This window comes from Ambystoma mexicanum, chromosome 3p (genome assembly GCF_040938575.1).
Source record: "Ambystoma mexicanum isolate Mex_15411 chromosome 3p, UKY_AmexF1_1, whole genome shotgun sequence".
Classification (NCBI taxonomy): Eukaryota; Metazoa; Chordata; class Amphibia; order Caudata; family Ambystomatidae; genus Ambystoma; species Ambystoma mexicanum.
Window position 1 is genome coordinate 140,583,987 of NC_090925.1, and position 16,889 is coordinate 140,600,875.

General features: G+C 46.2%; 1 protein-coding gene across 1 annotated transcript in view; it reads left to right on the top strand.

The window, feature by feature from the left end:
* The first annotated feature begins 6,205 nt into the window (after positions 1-6,205).
* LOC138580167 (C-type lectin domain family 2 member D-like) overlaps positions 6,206-16,889 on the top strand; it is a 227,957-nt gene continuing 217,273 nt past the window's right edge. The window contains exon 1 of the mRNA XM_069650497.1: positions 6,206-6,751. Coding sequence (XP_069506598.1) covers positions 6,385-6,751 — 367 coding nt within the window. The 5' untranslated portion in view covers positions 6,206-6,384. The remainder of the gene's footprint in view (positions 6,752-16,889) is intronic.

Genomic DNA, 16,889 nt, shown 5'->3' on the forward strand with positions numbered 1-16,889 from the left:
CATGAGAAACACTGCCCCCTACCTTAGCAATAACACAAGTGCAACATTTTCCCCTGTCCACCTGCCCCTCCATATTAGTGTTTGGTGCCTCTTCCCTCATTTCCCTCTCCACCTTTCATTCTAAGCTCTCCGGCAATAAAAAAATACATCCAAAAACAATAAAAGAAATGTTCCTTTAGGAACCACCGTTCACAGTTAAAAAATAGAGCTAAAAAAAATAAACGTAGACTCCATCTACTTTATATTTTTCAGTAAAGTACATACACTCAATAAGATTTTCCAACATTTCCATTTGCATTTTGTGTTATGCTAATGGAAATATTGTGGCATTTATCCCCCATTCCAGGGACTGGAATGGTGCATACCGGCTTAGCAGCCCATGTTATCAGCCCAAGCGAAGTGAGGGTGGATAACGAGGTCTCTGGACCATTATTCCCCCACTCCAGCCCCTGCAATGGGGGATAAAGGCCATCAGTACCCTAGATTCCCAAAGCGGAAACCCGGGGTGCTAAAACAAAGATTTTCCAAGAGGGCCACCATGGAAAGGGAAGGCGGCGTTCCATACAGGGCCCCTCTACCCTTTCCATGGGAGCGTGCAGAATGGGAAAAGAGCACCCAATGATCATATTACCACAATCACATTTTTCTTCCCTTTCAAACCTATCCCAATTTCTAATCATTTCACCACAAAGCCAGTCCCAGGTGGACATGGCCACTTTAACCCCATATGTTGTCCTTCGTCGTCATGGCCAGTAGCCAGATTGTCCAGATCATGACCTTTTTCCATGACCTGCACAAACTGGCCACTGCCCATGGCCATAGGCTACACCTCATTCACCAAAGGTATATAACTATTTTTTGTACCCACATTGTGACACTTGTCAAAAAATAAAACACGGGCACATTTGCAAAACCATGCTTTCAGGTCCTTGCCAATGTTCCTTACACAAGTTTGCTGGAAATCTTCCCACGTTTATTTTTTTCAAAAGTGTCAAATGTATGCACATACAGTAGTCATGTAACCTAGCCCCCACTTAACAAAATCCATTCTGACTTTACGAACACATATATATCTAGATCTATGATCTTTTTGCAAACCTTTGTGTAGATTTGTCAAATGGCATCACATTTATAAGCCTTCACAATATTTTGGGACCCCCCTCTAATTTAACACCGGCTTGGCAAAATCCCACCAAACTTTGCAAAAACATGTATATCTAGATCTATTATCAGTTCGCCAAAGTAAGTGTAGATTTGTCAAATGGCACCTCAGTCATAAGCGTTTACATTATTTTCGGACCCCCCCTCTAATTTTGCCCCCTCTTGACAAAATCCCACCAAACTTTGCAAACTCATTCGGAAGTCGGGCGGGAATAAAATTGCAAAATGTCATGCAGTTTCATTAAAGAAGTACTCCGCTCAAAAATATTATTGTCCCAAGCGTTCGGGCATGTGTATTTAAGCATACGTTGATCGATCGTAAAAACTTTTCCTATGCACCTTACTGTGGTTTTCCTCACTTTTACATATGCGAAATCAGGCAGCAGGGCATGGCCATTTTGAGCTTATCTTATCCGTTGCCGCATCGCATTAACCTCAAGTGCCCTTTCGGCACTAAAGCATAGTCCCCGCCCCTGAAGCTGACATCACCATTTCTAGCGATATTGTCCGGTTACATCCATGATGCTACTGTGCAGCGTAGCCAAACGCAGGCAATCATCACCTACGTCCAGACGTCAGGTGACGAGAACCCGGAATATCAACAAACATCCTTTCACAGCACAGCGTGTCCCAATTCTGAATACAAAACACTATCTTTAAACAAAACCGCAATACTCTGCAATTTAGAATGTGCTATTATTTCACAATAAACGCTCCAAGAACATCTGCCGATTTCCATATTCTACCAAAATGTTTTTTTCTTTCTTTGTTCTCGATACACAAATGTTTATCGTGAGTCACACGGTGATCCTTTGGGTATAAGCTCATTGGAGGGAGGCACTGTGATTCGCAAGACTTCGGCATCAGCTTGTTGCTACACCACCGTAAACGATGTCAAGATACTCCTTATTGCCGTTACCGCAAAAGGGCATATGGGCCCGGGGCGATCATCCCAAAACACTGTTATGCTCATCCAACCATTGAGATGTATCATCAACTGCCGGCTGAAGAATCCATCAATTGGTGTCTGGAAATTATGACATTCGCAGTAGGGCAGGATGTGGCTGTGTAGAAAACATAACACAAATGTGTCTCAGTAGCCGTTCTTAAATCTATTCTAATCGATCCATTTCTTATGCACCGTGTGAAAAGTAAGGATGAACACAACCGAGAAACATTACAAACACACAGAAAACAACGTGCAATATTAGAGTCAACAATGTGATTGAGAGGTTAGTGCTATGCAGGGTGTTTAGCTCGCAATTGGAGGCCGATGCAGAAGTTGCCTAAAGAATTCGAATAACACATAGACAGCATTGTAACGTAACATTAGCCTAGAATAAGGCGTTGGTGGAATCTGTGCGAACACAGACGTGGACTCCATGCATTTCAGTGCTGGACTGCCCATGTGCCATGGGACAAATACAAGTACACACTGGTTGTTTCTGAGTCTCGTCACCAATTGGCAAAACCAACAAGCCATTGCAATGTTAGACTGCTATCCATACCAATCATAAAATTAAACCCTGACTCCTTTGTCTACAAATCTGTGTACAAAGTGTCTGTTCAGATGAACAATTTTTCATCAAATGAAATGAAATGTTATTTTGTCCAGTTTCCGAATGCTGACCCTTATAATGTGTGACGTTTTTACATACCTCACCCCATTCCTTTCATTTCCTTACGAAAACTCCCTTTATTTCCAAAGACAAAAAACAATAGGGGCTTATGCATAGCTTGCTTTTCGTAAATGGAAGCGACAAATTCTCTCAGCAGGACGCGAGGGTGTAGAGAGTTCAAGGCATTGACCTTGAGGCCCACGGCATCGATTCCCGTGTGCACCAATGTAGCATTAGGAATATTTTGGAAAAACAAACAAATTGTTAACTTGCATACACCAATACCGCGCAAAATGTCCAGAGATTTACGCATTTTATGAAAACACTTGGAATTTATAATACACCTGTCACCATTTTGTATTTTGGGGTCCTTGCGCTTTTAGACCCTACCCCCGCATCACCTCAAAATCACCTTCCATGAAGGTCCATGTTTACATTTGTGAAAATGTTGGTTTTCTGTTCATGAGTGAACGTTGGATCAGTGGTGCATCAATGAGCGCCATTTTCAATTAAAATTTCCAACTGCTTTTCACCTACCCTGTAATGCTGAGGTGTGCGCGGCCTTCTGAGGACGGTAAGCGGACTTTCACGGTGAAAAAAACCTGCTTCTTTGCTTCGTGCAGGCATATCCTATCCCATCCTCTTCACCCCTCACCTCCCCAGAGATTATTTGGTAAGTTTGACAAGTGCAATGTTGTGTTTTTTAATATGTTTTACCCCAATGTCCGCGGACACCGGTCACCGTCCGCGGATCCAAGATGGCGGCCGTTTCCAAAAATCTGAAACCATCCAATCAATGGGTGCGTCCGTTGTCCGCAGACACCATGTTGCCTTCTAAGCCAATCGGTGTCCAGTACGTGGAGTGAACAGGGAAGTGTTTCCGCGGAGCGGACACAGATATCACTAATTTTTGAGACCCACTTTTTGGTCATTTAAAAAAAAAACTACTGGATGGATTTTCACCAAATTTATAAAAGCACGCCTTCCGGACCAAGCCGCCGCTCCTGCTGCAAATTTGGTAAAAATCCGTCCAGCGGTTTGGGCTGTTGGTGTGAGCAAAACATTTTCTCCATTTAGTCTATGGGAAAAAAAGAGATTCAGAGTGGGACATATACTTTTTTTGGAAAGTTTGATGAGGATTCATCCAGGGGAGCGAAGTTATAAGCCGCCCAAAAAGTGCTCTTCCTATGGGTTTGGCAATTTAACCATAACTACATGCCCGCTACCGCAGGCCATGTAATACAAATGATGTTTAAGCGAGAGTAACAATTATTGTGTTCTGTCTCTCTTCTCAATCATCCCCTGACCCTGTTCCTTTTCCTAATACAGATGCAATGACCAGTCCTAACCCAGCACATGTGTGTGGTGGCCTGAAGAAAGTGGTCTTACTTGATTATACCACTGAAACCGGTTGGCCATATTTTGTGTGTTTACTGTGTCTCTCCCAGTATAAGTCTACAGGAACACTGGTGTGCAACATCAAGTGCACATAGCACTTCAAATATTGAGCTTTGTTTTTAGTTACCCCCCTACTTTTCATCTGATTTGAGGTTGCTAAACAGGATAATTAAAAAATCATGAATACTGTCCTTTATGACCTCATCACTCTGCGGCACAGTACATAGGGCCTATTGAAGTGTTTTAAAACTTTATTGATCAGTTTTCTCTGTTGCTCCAAATAAGTTAGGGCAAGCCTCTTTTTCTGTCCCCTAACCCTAGATAAGCGGCACATCAGCGCAACCTTGGGTTTAGGCACCTCAGGAGGGCATAGCTCGTACGGTTGGAGGTCCACCTAGGTTGTATCTAATGATGAAAACAAATTACAATAAATAATATTTAGGCCTGCCTTTGTGTGTGTGAAAACGTTAGAGTATAGGCATGGGTCAGTGACCCACCCTAGTCCCCCTTTAAGTGTTACTTGGACATTCCATGCCAATCGATGCCAATGAGAAAATCGCGTGGTAGTGGATGGCAAATAGTAGGCAGGGAGAACCAGGACATGAGCAGTTGGCCAGAATCCTTGTAAGAGGGGCACATTCTTGAGAATCTGATGCAAATTCCTGGAAATTGGGCAGGTACGGGCATAGCTGATGGCAATCCTTGGAAATGACACATATAAATGCGATGTTGATGGCAAGGTTCCTGGGCATTTCACAGTAAACATTGCACTGGGGTAAGTACCTGGGCAGTGAATAGTACTCCTTGAACATGAGCAGGTGTGTGGGAATTTGATGGCAATCCTTGGAAATCGGGCAAATAATTGGGCACTTGGCGGCAACCCTTGCAATGAGGCAAGTGCCAGGGTAATTGGTGGTGACCATTGGCAATAGGGCAAGAATCTAGCCAGTTTATGGCAATCCTTGAATGTGGGGTAAATGCCTTTGAAGCTGATGGCCATCAAGGGCGAAATGGTAAGTTCCTGGATAAATTATTGTAATCCGTGATAATGGGAATTTATGGGGGCATCTGATGGCAACCACTGGCAATGGCATGCATAGCTGGGAAGTTGATGGCAATGGGCCACTTACCCTAGCTAACCTTGCACCGGGGTAAGTACCTGGGCATTTGATAGCTCTGCTTGGCAATGGTGCAAGCACCCTGAAAGTTAATGGCAGTGCCTGGCAATGAGGTGGGCAATTGATAGCAATCTCTGGCAATGACAAAGTACCCGGCTTTAATGGCAATACTTGGCAATGGGGCAAGGACTTGTGTATTCATGTCAAACCTTGGCTCTAAGACAAGAACCTAGTATTTGCTGGGTATGTTCAGCAATGGAACATGAAGTGGGCATTTGAGGCTAATCCTTGGTAATAGAGCACATTTGGGTTCAGTTGATGGCAACGGGGCAAGTACTGTGCACCTAATGGCAATTGGAGCATGCACATGAGCGTTTCATTGGAAACCTTTAACTTTAATGGGAAGAGGCCCCTCTGCAGTTAAAGGCAATACTTGGAAAGAGGGCAATTATAATTGATTGACATCCTTGGTAATGGCGCATGTACCAGCCAGTTGATGGCAACCCGTGCCAATGGTCGTTCCAGTGCAAGAGTAATTAATTGTAACAATTGGCGAAAGGCAACGTTCTGAACATTTGATGGCCATTCTAAGCAGCTGGAAAGCATCCGGGCACCCGATGGCAATTTTTAGCAACACAGGGTGCTGGGGCAGTTCAGGGCAGTCCTTGGAGGTGGGGCAAGTATATCTCGCTCTTGGTGAGACTCTCACTATTGGTGCGCATGTGCACACTTAATGGCCGTCCTTGGCAATGGTTTGAATGGCCCTTTGATGGCAATCTCGGATAATGGACCGGGCCCTGGGAATTAGATCGTGAAGTATGTTATACACTGTAACTCATTGCTGTCATTATCAGGGTATGGCTTTGCCCCGGGCTTGTTTTCAAACAGTATCCAGCGGGTGACTCAGTTGAAAGTGCAGCAAACGCTTCCGCTTTAGAAAGTCGCCAGGCAACAAAGGGACTCTCCTCGCCTTTCTTGATAGTTGCCAAACTCTTGGAGGACGGGGCGAGCAAGACGCGCCATTAACAGGTCAGAAGCAGAACGTATCGCCGGCCAGGGCCCTAGGCAGGGCGCGAGCAGGCCACACCATGAACCAGCCAGAAGGAAGACCTATCCCTGGGCATAGCCCTACCCACGGAGGAGCAAATCCTCGCCGCAAGAAAGGCAGCCTGCAGCGGGATTCCGGTGGCAACTCCCCCGGGAGGCTGAGAGAAAACCTCAGCACTGCTGGTCCTCTTCAGTCCGGATCTGGGGACCCGGGACCACCTCGCGCACCTCTGAGCCCTGAGGCTAGAAGGACCATAAATACCAAGCCTGGCTGTCCTCCGAGTCCACAGAGACGCTCGGTCGCCGAGAACCAAGAAGAGCGTCACCTGCTGGCGACCAAGTCTGCTGACAATGAGAACGAAGAAGGGAAGAGGCAGAGAACCTTTCCAAATGTGGGTTCCCTAAAAGGTAAGATACCCGGGCCAGACACCAGCCCACAAACCTCTGCGAACTAGGCTGCTTCTATAAAAAGTCACGGCGTTGCACATTTCCGGTGCACACAACTGTCACTTAGTTATGTAACGCTGTTCTTTCCGAGTCAAAATTATTTTGCGTGATGGGACTTGCAGGCCCAGCCGCCTAGTAGGGAAATTAAACTGCAAATCCCAGACTGCATTGTTGTGTGAGGAAACGGCGGGGCTGTTCAACGTTGTGAAACATGACTTAATGCCGATATTATATCGTGATATATTATATTGAAACGACACCAGTGGAAGGTTGGATAGAAACATTCGCCCTGTGGAAAATCAAGGTGGTAGCTTAGTATGATATGATAAGGCATTTATAACACGCCTATACACAAGTGTTTCAAGGCGTGACGAGGCAAGGGAGGGGGAACAGAGGGAAGACAGACAAGGATCCTACTAGGCCAAGTGTCATTTAGATCACAAGTGCAGGGGAAGGGGGGAGTGCAGGGGGGAGGGAAAGGGGACAGTGCAATACATGGGATAATAGAATAAATAACAAAATAAAGTATGGCCAGTGTTAGGCAGAATTATATGCAGTACCCTTTGGGAACACTACACACAATTAGGACTACAATTGACAGTACAATTTCACCTTTCGTACAAGCCTGTACTACACAGTTATAGTGGTAGCAGTAGCGGAGCAGCTAGACTTATCTCAAGAGTAAGTGAGCAGTACAAATAGTTACACAAGGACAGCCATGACTATGATTCAGGCAAACACCGACTCAAGGTTTCTAAGTAAAAGAATATATATTTATTTACTCAACAGTTATATAACATTTCACTATTCTAAGCAAGTTAAAAATCACAATCATAAATACACCACACCACTTCCCTTAAATTCCAGACAAGTTAAGCTCACAAAATGAAGTGGGAGCAAAATGGCACTCCAGCAATTTAAAAGGGAGGGAAAGACAAAGTTATTAGAAATTAGGCAAAACCAACAGGTAAGTACTCAGGGCAATTGCACAAGAGAGACTACAGTGAGGAGATCAGCTAGAAAAGGCTTAGGGCCAAAGTCAATGGGTCAAAAGTCTTTTGCTCAAGATCACACAGTTCAGGGTAGTTCGCGGTACGAGGTTAGAGGCATGGCAATACACACATTGTTCTGTTTTGTTATAATGCTGGGAAATGAGAAAGTCGCTGCATATAACAGGTGCCATGCATTAAACATTTACTTGTCGACTTGCCAACATTTGAAGTTAGCTGCAATTTGAAACAGCCCTCCATTAATGCCATACGTTTACAGCATACCACTTTAAGTGTACATCTTTGCACGCAAGGTAGTGGGCACAAGAGTGTCATGGCCCGGCTGTTAAGAGTTCGTGCATGATGCCAGCATTTCGGCACATACTCTCTCCTCAGGCAAAATGTGATCTGTGTACAAGGAAGGACACAAAGGCTTTACCCCTGAAGTAGAAGGGCGAGCTCAGTGATCTCTGCGTATGCAGACTCACTCAGAGCTGTGCCCGTGACTGGACTCACTCAGTGCTGTCATTCACATAACAACCAACTCACTCAGCTCTCCTGAACTCGCAGCCTCCCACAACAACCAAGAAACTCAGCTCCCTGAACTCGTCAGCCTCCCACAACAACCAACTCACTCAGCTCTTCTGAACTCGTCAGCCTCCCATAACAACCAAGAAACTCAGCTCCCTGAACTCGTCAGCCTCCCACAACAACCAACTCACTCAGCTCTCCTGAACTCGTCAGCCTCCCACAACAACCAAGAAACTCAGCTCCCTGAACTCGTCAGCCTCCCACAACAACCAACTCACTCAGCTCTTCTGAACTCGTCAGCCTCCCACAACAACCAAGAAACTCAGCTCCCTGAACTCGTCAGCCTCCCACAACAACCAACTCACTCAGCTCTCCTGAACTCGTCAGCCTCCCACAACAACCAAGAAACTCAGCTCCCTGAACTCGTCAGCCTCCCACAACAACCAACTCACTCAGCTCTCCTGAACTCGCAGCCTCCCACAACAACCAAGAAACTCAGCTCCCTGAACTCGTCAGCCTCCCACAACAACCAACTCACTCAGCTCTCCTGAACTCGTCAGCCTCCCACAACAACCAACTCACTCAGCTCTTCTGAACTCGTCAGCCTCCCATAACCACCAACTCACTAACAGTGGCAGATTTAAGGCAAAGGGCCCCGTGGGCAGCATGTGACACAGGGCCCTAGGTGGGTGAGTCATGGAGGCAGAGCTTTGGGTGGGCAGAGGTAATTGCTGTCACAAGTGCACAATGGCAGTTAGGGACAAATGCTATTTTCTATTAAGTTGTCTTTATTGCAGTTACCTAGGGGTCTGACTAACTGGAAACAGCCTGGCCTCCTCATCAGGCTTTGCTATCAATGGTAATATTGGAGGATGAAGCCTGAAGCTAATGTTGGAAATTAACATGTTTCAAGCCTAAGGGGGAAAGAGAATTACTTGGTAGAGCACACAATTTCCTAGGAAAATGGCTTTAAGAAGTCTACTTGGATCCAATGTTTGTAATTACAACTTTGGACATTTTTCACAAAAATACAAAACCTTGAGGAAATATGGGCGATGGAAGCTCCGTAGGGCGAGGCTAGCGAGTATGGTAAAGGCAGGTATGGATGCACCATCAACTAAGTGATCAGTGGGCTACTAGTGAGCAACAGGTTAGAAAGTGGCAAATAGTGTCAGAGCACTACTCAAGAATTGCAGGTTATACAAGGAATTACTGTGCATGCGCTGGATAAAGACTAGAGTGCAGGCCTCAAGACACCACGTCTTCAGGGTTCAGCATGCATCGAAGGAAAGAAAGGGAAGGAGGCGGTGAGCTGGGGAGTGAGGAGTGGAAGAGAGAGCGAGCTAGATGGCAAGGAAAAGAAAAGCAAAGGGAGAGAGAAAGAGTGCTTTTGAGGCGTATGGGAGGGGGGACAAGGGTAATACGATGAAAGGCAAGAGAAGTAATAATGGGTGCCAGAGAAGGGCGATGCGAAAGAGGAACAAGAGGGGCAAGGGAGAAGTGAGATGAAGTTATGAGAATGAAGGAGAAAGAAATATAAACAAAGACAGGGAGGCTGGGAGCGGGAGTGAGAAAGATTATATAAAGTGAGTAAAGAGAAAGAAAGATGGAACATAGGATGGAAGAGGAAGTCGTGGGTAAAGGGGAAGGGCGATGGTGTGGGAGAAGAACGCAGGTGAGAGGATGGTAGAGAAACAGATGAAGAACGGTATAATAAATAAATAAATAAGTGCTTTATGCACTCCTCACCCACCAAAGCAGGCTCTGCTGCCTGGTTAGAGGTATTTGTTATGTTAAGATCTCTGTTAGATCTTTATGACGTTGTGTTTTCATTTGCTGGATTCCAGAACTATGTCGAGTTCTGGAATCACTTTGCTGTTGGCTGTTGAGCCAAGTGCAGTGCCTGTCGTTCACCCGTATACTTAAGATAAATACCTCTTAATATATGTGCCGTTTGGATTGACCTCAGCTGTCTCGGTGTTCCAAAGGGTGATGGAGGAAGTGTTGAAAGTATTGAGAAACGTTGCTGTGTTCCAAGATGATATACTAGTGTATGCTGACAGTGAAAGGGAACATGATGTAGTTTTGAGGGGCGTGCTAGAAAGGTTGAGGAATGCTGGTCTCACGGTACAGAGGAACAAAATGCAGGATTGGTGTGAAAGAAGTGGAGTATTTAGGGGCCAAAATTTCAGGACAAGGAGTTTCTACCAAATTCAGTCTAGTAGAGAGCATACGCAAAGCTCCTGCTCCAGCGGACAAAGAACAATTAAGATCTTTCATGGGTATGGCTGAGTTCTACCAAAAAATGTGTCAACAAATTTGCCACCATATCTAGTCCTGTGAGGAATATGCTTAAAAAAGGAGTTAACTTCAATCGGTCGGAGGAGTGCCAAGTGGCTTTCATGAAAATAAAGGATGGCATTGGGAATGCACCGTCCTTGGGTGGTTTTGTGTGTGGTAGAAAGACTGTTCTATTAGTGGATGTAAGTTTGTTGGGTTTGGGTGACTCTTTAGTCAGGTTGATTCAGGAAAGGAGGAGCATGTCATCGATTTTGCCTCTAGGCCTTTAAGAGGTGCTGAAAATAATTATTCTGTGATAGAAAGAGAAGCCCTAGCTGTGTTTGGGGCGATCTTACATTTTAAATTTTTCTTGTGGGGTCAAGAATTTCAAGTTAAAACTGATCACAAGCTCCTGGTGCAGTTGATCACTAGTAGTGGGTGGGCGAAGGGTTCACCCAGGATCTCCAGGTGGATGATTGGGTACAACTTCAGGATGTGCTATGTACCAGGTAGAGAGAATGTGGTAGCTGATTGTCTATCTCGGCTTCCCGTCGAGATGGTGGGGGATTCTGTAGGAATGATCCGAGAGGAGGACATGATAATTGCCAATGTTGTGAGTAGTGCTGGGAGTAAAACAGAGTGGTTTGAAGCAGATGGAGAAGATGCAACAGTATCTAAGGTGAAGGAATGGACTGTAGGAGGGTGGCCTGGCAGAGAGGTTTTGGATAAGAGTTTTGATTGTTTTTATGAAGTGAAAGAGGAATTAAGTCTCTCAGAAGATGGTAGCGAGGTAAGGAGAGGATCCAAAATTGTTCCCCCTTCGGGAGCCAGAAGTACGTTAGTTAATTTAGCTCATCAAGGTCACAAATGCATGGGGGGCACAAAAAGATTATTGAGGCAATCGTATTGGTGGCCTGGTATGGACAGTGAGGTGGAAAGGAAGGTACGTTCATGTAGGGAGTGTGAGAGGAGTGAGAAAAAAGAAAAGTTGTGAGAGAAATTCCGCTTTCTCCTGTACAGGTTCTGTGTGAACCTTGGAGGAAGGTTGCAGTGGATATCATGGGTCCCATACAGGGGTTAGGAGATGGATTCAGGTTTGTGGTGGCGATGGTCGATTACCATTCTAAATTGTTAGAGTGGAGAGCTTTGAGGGAAGCCACTACAAGTGAAATGATAGCGTTTCTTGAGTGTATTTTCTTCGGAGAGGGCTTCCCAGCTGAAATTATCACAGACAATGGGGTCCAGTTTTGTTCGGAGAGATCAGGTGCGCACAGCATTGTATCGCCCCAGAGCGAATTGATTAGTTGAAAGGGCAAATAGATTTCTGAAAGGAGGGATACAGTTGGATTTTAGTTCAGGGTGGTTGTGGACAGGCTTATTTAAAGAGATGGTGTGGAGTTACTGCATCACACCTCATTCCATCACTAAAGTTTCTCCATTTGTATAGTTGAAGGGCCATCAGCCAGCCACCAAGCTGTGCCATGGTTGGTTGGAGTTGTCAGGGTGTGTGAATGCTGACCAACAAGAAATTATGAAATTGATAACACAGGCACAAAGTGAATATAAACATAGGTTTGACTCTGCTGCAAATGGCAAGACTATGAAATGGTCTGTGGGAGATCTTGTGCTGATAAAGAATCCCAAATGTGGGTCCAAGTGTCTGGAGAGCAAATTTATTGGGCCAAAGATGATTGCACCAGTGTGGTAATTGTGGATGGAGGTGAATGTTGGTCAAAAGGGTGGTTGGTCAAATGTTCTGCAGTAGAGAATGATGGAGTGGTGGTGGAGAGTGATAATGTGAACGTAGAAGGAGAGGTAAGTGAGATGCATCACGAGAGAAATGAGGTGGACGAGCATGCCACTGTCATGGACACTAAAACTAGTGTAAAAAAAATGCCTATTCATTTCAAGGATTTCTGTTGTGAGTAACGTTAGGCATAACTGTTTGATATGTATAAGGAGAGAGATGTGTTGAGTTAAGATCTCTGTTAGATCTTTATGACGTTGTATGACGTTGTATTTTCATTTACTGGATTCCAGAACTATGTCGAGTTCTGGAATTACTTTACTGTTGGGATGTTGAGCCAGGTGCAGTGCCTGTTGTTCACCCGTATACTTAAAATAAATACCTCTTAATATATGTGGTCTCTGCCTCATCATAACAGTATTGATATTGCCAAACAGACAGCGTTCATCTTTTGAATCTCAGGAGGGTAAAATGCTGAGTCACCTTATCCAGACTGAAACCTGTGACATGAAGGCCACACACAGGTTCATTCACCCACTGAGCTACCTATCTTTACAGAATCCTATTCCAAAATAGTCAGCAGTTATTGGTTTTAGTGTCCCCTCAGTCAGTTAGATGAGCCGAGCACCCCAACTTTTGCAAAATCAACACGCTGCTTGCTCTTTGTGCCAAGGTCCACGAACTGCGGTGTGTGAAAAATTAATATACCTAACAACACTACGTGTTCCTGCTTTGATGTTACAATTTCTCCAGAAACGCAGGACAACCATTTGTGGTGCTGCCCATAAAAGGCTGTCCTGCTTTGCAGATAACCTCAAGCCCTTTCCTCCCAAGGGATGTTATCTCCCCACCAGCCACCCCCTCTATTCTCACTTTTTGTGGTACAGTGCTTCTTGCTCTCTTGAGGGTCATGCTATAAAAATCCCTTATGTACAATGCCATGGCTATTGAAGCACCACTTATAATATGGACAATGTAATGCAATACTCTTTGAGTATGGGTCCATCCGCCTTGTATGAACTGCACCTGATTCATGTTACAGGTGCAGGTTCACGACGGCGCACCAAAACATCCCCACGCCAAGAGGTCCCTGTGCGTTCAAGAAATTTCAGATAGAGAGACACAGAGGTAACGAGGTGGGCCCCTGATGGCAGCCCGTGTGCTGCCATGGAGCCAGGCAGCTGCCATACGCACTGCTGCGGTTCATGAATTCCCCCTGCTCTGAGCTGGGCCCCGAACCTCTGACTCACTGGGCCAGGGACAGCGCCTGTCCTGGGTCTTCCTGTGGCGCAGCCCCCACCTCCAGGGCGTGCGTCAGTGCAGGCAGTGCAGGTGCCACTGCACAGGGATGCCGCCAGAGGCGGATCTAATGGTCGTTCATACGGAATTGGAAGGGGCGGGGCCTGGCACAGGGGCCCGGTCGCCATTTGTCTGCCTGGCAACCGCTAGATGCGCCTCTGCTCACTAAGCTCTCCTGAACTCAACAGTCTCCCACAACAAGCAACTCACTCAGCTCTCCTGAACTCATCACTCTCCCATAACAACCAACTCACTCGGCTCACCTGAATCGTCAGCCTCCCACAACAAACAACTCACTCATCAGTCCTGAACTCGTCAGCCTCCCATAACCAACAACTCACTCAGCTCTCCTGAACTCGTCAGCCTCCCATAACAACCAACTCACTTAGCTCTCCTGAACATGCCCAGACTCCCAGAGGTTCAGGATAGCCGCCGGAATGTACCACACTGCACCGGAACATTACAACATATATACAAAGTGTGAAGAATTCGACCATCCGCACAGGAAGAGTACGCTCGCCTGGGATTTTTTATTTTTTATTTAATTAAAAGAATGTATGATCGGAAATCAACCTCTGGAAAACATGTGGGGCCATTCCCGCACATATTTTCCACGCTCACCGCACAGCAGAAATATAGTCATGTCTTCTGGGAGGACACAGCTTACCAGCACTTCCCTCCCCTATCATGTGTAGCTGACACCTGACATGTGTGGGTACATCAACGCCTCTGTCCATGGGCAGCCTGATTAGCATTTCAAGGCCACACAGATTAGCATCTCCATTGTTACACCTTGCTGGTGGTGGCAAATACTGAAGAATGTTAATTAGCAGGCCTCAGGGAAGGCCTGGGTGCAGGAAGTGACAATGGAGACCAGAAACCAACCCCTCTTTGTAATGCAATGTGTCAACTTGGTACTAACACCCCTCCTTGGTATGAAAGGGCAGTGAATGTCCTGTCTGGAACCACTCCTTTCATAGCAGGGAAGTATGTGAATTGTAGGAGATGAAAGTCTGCCTGCAACCCCCTACTTCAAACGAGGCCCATGTTGTGACCAAGCGTTGCATAGGGCTCAGTTAATTAGGGAAACACTTTGATGTACAGCAGACAGGAAGATGGGTGGGATTTAGAAGTAAATGTTGTCATGCTTCCCCTGTCTGTTGCCATGTGCCCTGATTCTGACCTGAAGCATCACTGAAGATTGTTGGTGGGGACTCAGGATTGATTCATTAAGGTGGGCTTAACCTGCACCAATCACTGGGGCCCGTTTGGTTTTAAAAGAGGGCTGTGCCCCTCACTGATTAGATCACCTGAAGATTTCCGAAGGAGTAAGAAGAACGACTCATTTGGACCTGAGCTAAATGTACAGTCTACCTTAAATCTTCCACCACTGAAGGAAGGCCAGGAGTTCAAAGAGGGATACAAGATCCCTCCCCTAAATATCTCCCAGGGAACAGAGGGAGATACTGGACTTAGAGGACCTGTCCAGCAGCCGCAGAACTGATACCCAGCCAGCACACAGTGCGCCCTGCTAGGTTCTGACAGCAAGCTTCCCAAGCTTCCTAGGTGGGAAGTGCCAGAGAGTCTCTGGACAAAGGACAACGCTGTTGCCTGCAATCATTCTCCTGAGCTTTGCACCGTCTACCTTGAAAGGACACGATTCCTGCGAAGAAGCTAAGAGGAGTGCCACAGAAGCATTATTCAGCGTCCATCTTTTTAAGGACAATTTCGAGACAGTCAAGTCCTCGAACCGCATCCGTCTGCACCGCTGACTGTTGTCACGCTGCAGTCACCAGAGCCGTCCGAGATGCCTCGACCAGCATTCCAGATCCACCAACCAGCACAGAGAGAACGATTCTTGGCCCGAGCCACCACACCGGACAGCCTGCAGACGTCGGTCCAGCCTCGCTTGCCGAACTGCCTGCCGCCTGGTAACTGCAGCTGTCTCCCGCCACTAACTCTATCTCACGGGCTGCAAAGCACCCTGAAACCGCCTCAACACTCTCGAGCACCAAGAACTTCTTCAGCACCAGGGACTTTGTGGTTCTGCACCTTTGGACCTTCTCGGAAGGCCACTAGAGACAGTTACGACCCTTTGCCCCTTTGTTGTTGAAACTAAAGAATCTTAACTATAAGAATGTTTACTTTACCAACTACTCTCTTGTCGGTATCCAGAGTGCATCCCTTTCCTTTGTAAAACTGTCTGTCCTCGGTTTTTCTTTACAGTGTGCGTTGTAATTGTAGCGTGCTAGAACTGTCTGTTGTAGTAATAATAAAGTAGATATTTGTATACAACCTTGACTGGACAGTCCCTTTTATCATTGGGTAATAACTGTATTTTCGCTGTGTTGCAACTAACTAACGATCCATGACCTTGCAGAGATAAACCTGCCGTTCTGTCCACATTACCAAAATTGGACAAGGAGGTCTTATAATTTACTTGCATTCCAATCTGTTCGGATCCCTTCTGGTGTACTAAAGGTTGCGGTTGATTGATGGTTTATAAACCGATATTCATCCCTGGACCATTGGTGCCCTTGAAGTTGATTCGTCATATTGGTGGCAAGCGATCAGGTCGGTTGGAGCCTTGCGCACAGCTTAGTCACCCAACGATAAACGTACTTTTGCAGGCAACGTTTAGTCACTGCTTGGTAATAGTAATAGTCATGGAGCTTGACATGGAGACTATAAAAGGCATGACCAAGGATGTCCTGCACGTCTTATGTCAAGAGAGGGGACTTCCGCACAGCACTAAGGTTAATAAACCTGAGTTGCTGACCAGCCTCCAAGCTTGGGTTTAGTTTAGTTTTTATTTGTGGAGCGCACTTAACCGGTAGAAGCGAGGGCGGTTGGGGAGAAGACCGCAGGGGAGGGGCTAGGCCAGGGTACCCGAACGGACAAGACCTTCTGCAGGGGGTAAATGACGAGGATGACCGCATGAGCAGTGTCTCTCGCCAGTCATCCCTCCTGGGGCCAAGTGTGGTTTCTCTAAACTCGAGAGTGTCAGTGAGGACAGGGGCTAATGCAGCATCCTGCATGTCCCAGGCCTCAGCACATTATCTAAGTGGCCCAGTAATTGTTCCTGCTGTAAATGAGGTAGCAGCTAGGAAGCTCCTGCTCGAGGAGAGGAGACTAGCGATAGAGGAACAGAAACAGCGGGACAAGGTCACCATAGAGCTGTGCAAGCTGGCGCTTGAAGAGCAGAAAGAGGCTAACAGATCCGCCTCTAGCGAGAACAGCAGTAGTGGCTCAC